The following is a 2,643-nucleotide window of genomic DNA, read 5'->3' on the forward strand; positions in this document are numbered from 1 at the left end:
AGAGTGGCCATCGTCAAAAAATCTACAAACAGTAAATGCTGGAGAGGGTGTGGAGAAAAGGGAACCCTCTTACCCTGTTGGTGGGGATGTAAATTGATACAGCCACTCTGGAGAACAGTATGGAGGTTCCTTAAAAAATTAAAAATAGAACTACCATACCACCCAGCAATCCCACTACTGGGCATATACCCTGAGAAAAACATAATTCAAAAAGAGTCATGTATCACAATGTTCATTGCAGCTCTATTTACAATAGCCAGGACATGGAAGCAACCTAAGTGTCCATCGACAGATGAATGGATAAAGAAGATGTGGCACATATATATAATGGAATATTACTCAGCCATAAGAAGAAACCAAATTGAGTTATTTGTAGTGAGGTGGATGATTTTAGAGTCTGTCATACAGAGTGAGGTAAATCAGAAAGAGAAGAACACATACTGTATGCTAACACATATATACGGAATCTAAAAAAAAAATTGGGTCTGATGAACCTAGGGGAGGGACAGGAATAAAGACGCCGACGAAGAGAATGGAGTTGAGGATACGGGGATGTGGAAGGGTAAGCTGGGACGAAATGAGAGACTGGCACTGACATATATACGCTACCAAATGTAAAATAGATAGCAAGTAGGAAGCAGCCGCACAGCACAGGGAGACCAGCTCAGTGCTTTGTGACCCCCTAGAGGGGTGGAATAGGGAGGGTGGGAGGGAGACGCAAGTGGGAGGGGATATGGGGATATATGTATATGTATAGCTGATTCAGTCTGTTACATAGCAGAAACTAACACAAAAATGTAAAGCAATTATACTCCAATAAAGATGTTAAAAAAAAAATTAGAGCAATTGGGTTAAAAAAAAAAGTCTTAGACCTACAGAGAAATAAAGGGGATCCTAACAATTCTGAAAACAAGGTCTACTGGTAAAACTGAAATAAGAGCTCTATCTTTGTCATTTAAATGTGATGAATCACTAACTTTCAAAGCTTTTATTCATATTATATTAAGTGTGTACTTTTAGGGTTATGTATGATTTCTACAAGAAATACTCACATCCGTATGGTATTTCCAAGTTGAGAATTAATTTGGACTTGGCTCAGGTAAAATTCTATAACATGTGTATCAACCTGCAGCAGAAAGCACTTCCCAGGAGGGTCATTATCTTACCTCAGCTACCTTTTCATTTGCCATTTCCAGCTGAGAAAGCAGCTCTTGGGTATGAAGTTTCTGTCGACTCAGCTCACTTCTATTAAGAGAGAGGGAAGAAAAAAAAAAAAAAGAATGGAAGAAAAAGCCATTAATATAACTGTTCAAAAATTTAACAAAATCGAATCTTTATTAGGGAGATACATGTTCATGTTTTGAACAAAAATATCTTGTATGCAAAATAAAAGTTGCTTCTTAATAGACCATAATTGAAATGACTCATTTCTTTATAAAATACATATATATTCTGGACATTGGTTGTACAATAGTGTGAAAATACTTAGCACTATTGAACTGTTCACTTAAAATGAATGGACAACTTCCAGGTGGGTGAACACGTGGAAATTTGGACAGAGTTTTGGGCCCGGAGAGGGTAAAGATGCTCCGTGTCCCTCTCCCATGCCTGGCCCTATGCATCTCGTCCATTGGATGTTAATGTGTATCTTTTATCATAACCTGTAATAAACTGCTAAACGAAAAAGAAGACAGCAATAATAATAGCAACAGAGAAACATTCTGCATGATAAAAAGCCATCTCTTGGCTGGCAAGGATCAAAGTATTCTACCCCTGGGAAGCCTGTTTTGCATTTGCAGCAAGAGGGCATTGAGGACCCCTCAAGAATAGACCACTCGAGCTTAGTTACGCATGCGCAGAAGGACAACTTCTGCACCTTTTTTTCCAATCCCTGCGTGCCTCACACTCACCACACCTCAGACTGCTGTACTTTTTTATTCTTTATTCCCAAAATAGCTTGAGCCCCTTGTCTTCAGGGAGGCAAATCTGAGACTGGTTCTCCTGTCACTTGGCTGCCTACTGAATAAGCCCTCTGTTTGCTGCAAACCTCGACAACTCAGCGTTCTGGTTGCTACCTGTCAGGCAAAACCAAGCAGGCTCGGTAACGTCAGGAGTTCACAAATGAATTCATCTAGAAAACTGACAAATCTGTGAAAAAGAGTTGGATCTTGAGAGAAGATTTCTTTCCATGGTAGCCATGTGGCTGACAGGGTATTGGTGCTCTGGCCTAGTGTGAGGCCTGAGCTTCTGAGGTGGGAGAGCCGAGTTCAGGACACTGGACCACCAGAGACCTCATGGCCCCACTTAATATCAATCTGCAAAGGCTCTCCGAGAGATGCCTGTCTCAACGCTAAGACCCAGCCCCACCCAACGACCATCAAGCTCCAGCGCTGGACGCCCCATGCCAATCAACTAGCAGGACAGGAACACAACCACACCCATTGGCAGAGAGGCTGCCTAAAATCATAGTAAGTTCACCGACACCCAAAACACACCACCAGACACAGCCCTGCCCACCAGAAAGACAAGATCCAGCCTCATCCACCAGAACACAGGCACTAGTCCCCTCAACCAGGAAACCTACTCAACCCACTGAACCAACCTTAGCCACTGGGGACAGACACCAAAAACAACGGGAACTAC

The 2,643-nt window shown here is 42.1% G+C and overlaps 1 protein-coding gene across 3 annotated transcripts in view; it reads right to left on the reverse strand.

The window, feature by feature from the left end:
* Positions 1-2,643, reverse strand: part of SCLT1 (sodium channel and clathrin linker 1) — a 286,704-nt gene that overhangs the window by 38,470 nt on the left and 245,591 nt on the right. For 2 of the 3 annotated variants that reach the window (XM_055086225.1, XM_007112647.4), the window contains exon 19: positions 1,167-1,245. In XM_055086225.1, the coding sequence (XP_054942200.1) occupies positions 1,167-1,245 (79 nt within the window). Of the gene's footprint in view, positions 1-1,166; positions 1,246-2,643 lie in introns of those variants that run through there. The other variant, XM_055086226.1, reaches the window with a different exon arrangement.

This window comes from Physeter macrocephalus, chromosome 7 (genome assembly GCF_002837175.3).
Source record: "Physeter macrocephalus isolate SW-GA chromosome 7, ASM283717v5, whole genome shotgun sequence".
Taxonomy (NCBI): Eukaryota; Metazoa; Chordata; class Mammalia; order Artiodactyla; family Physeteridae; genus Physeter; species Physeter macrocephalus.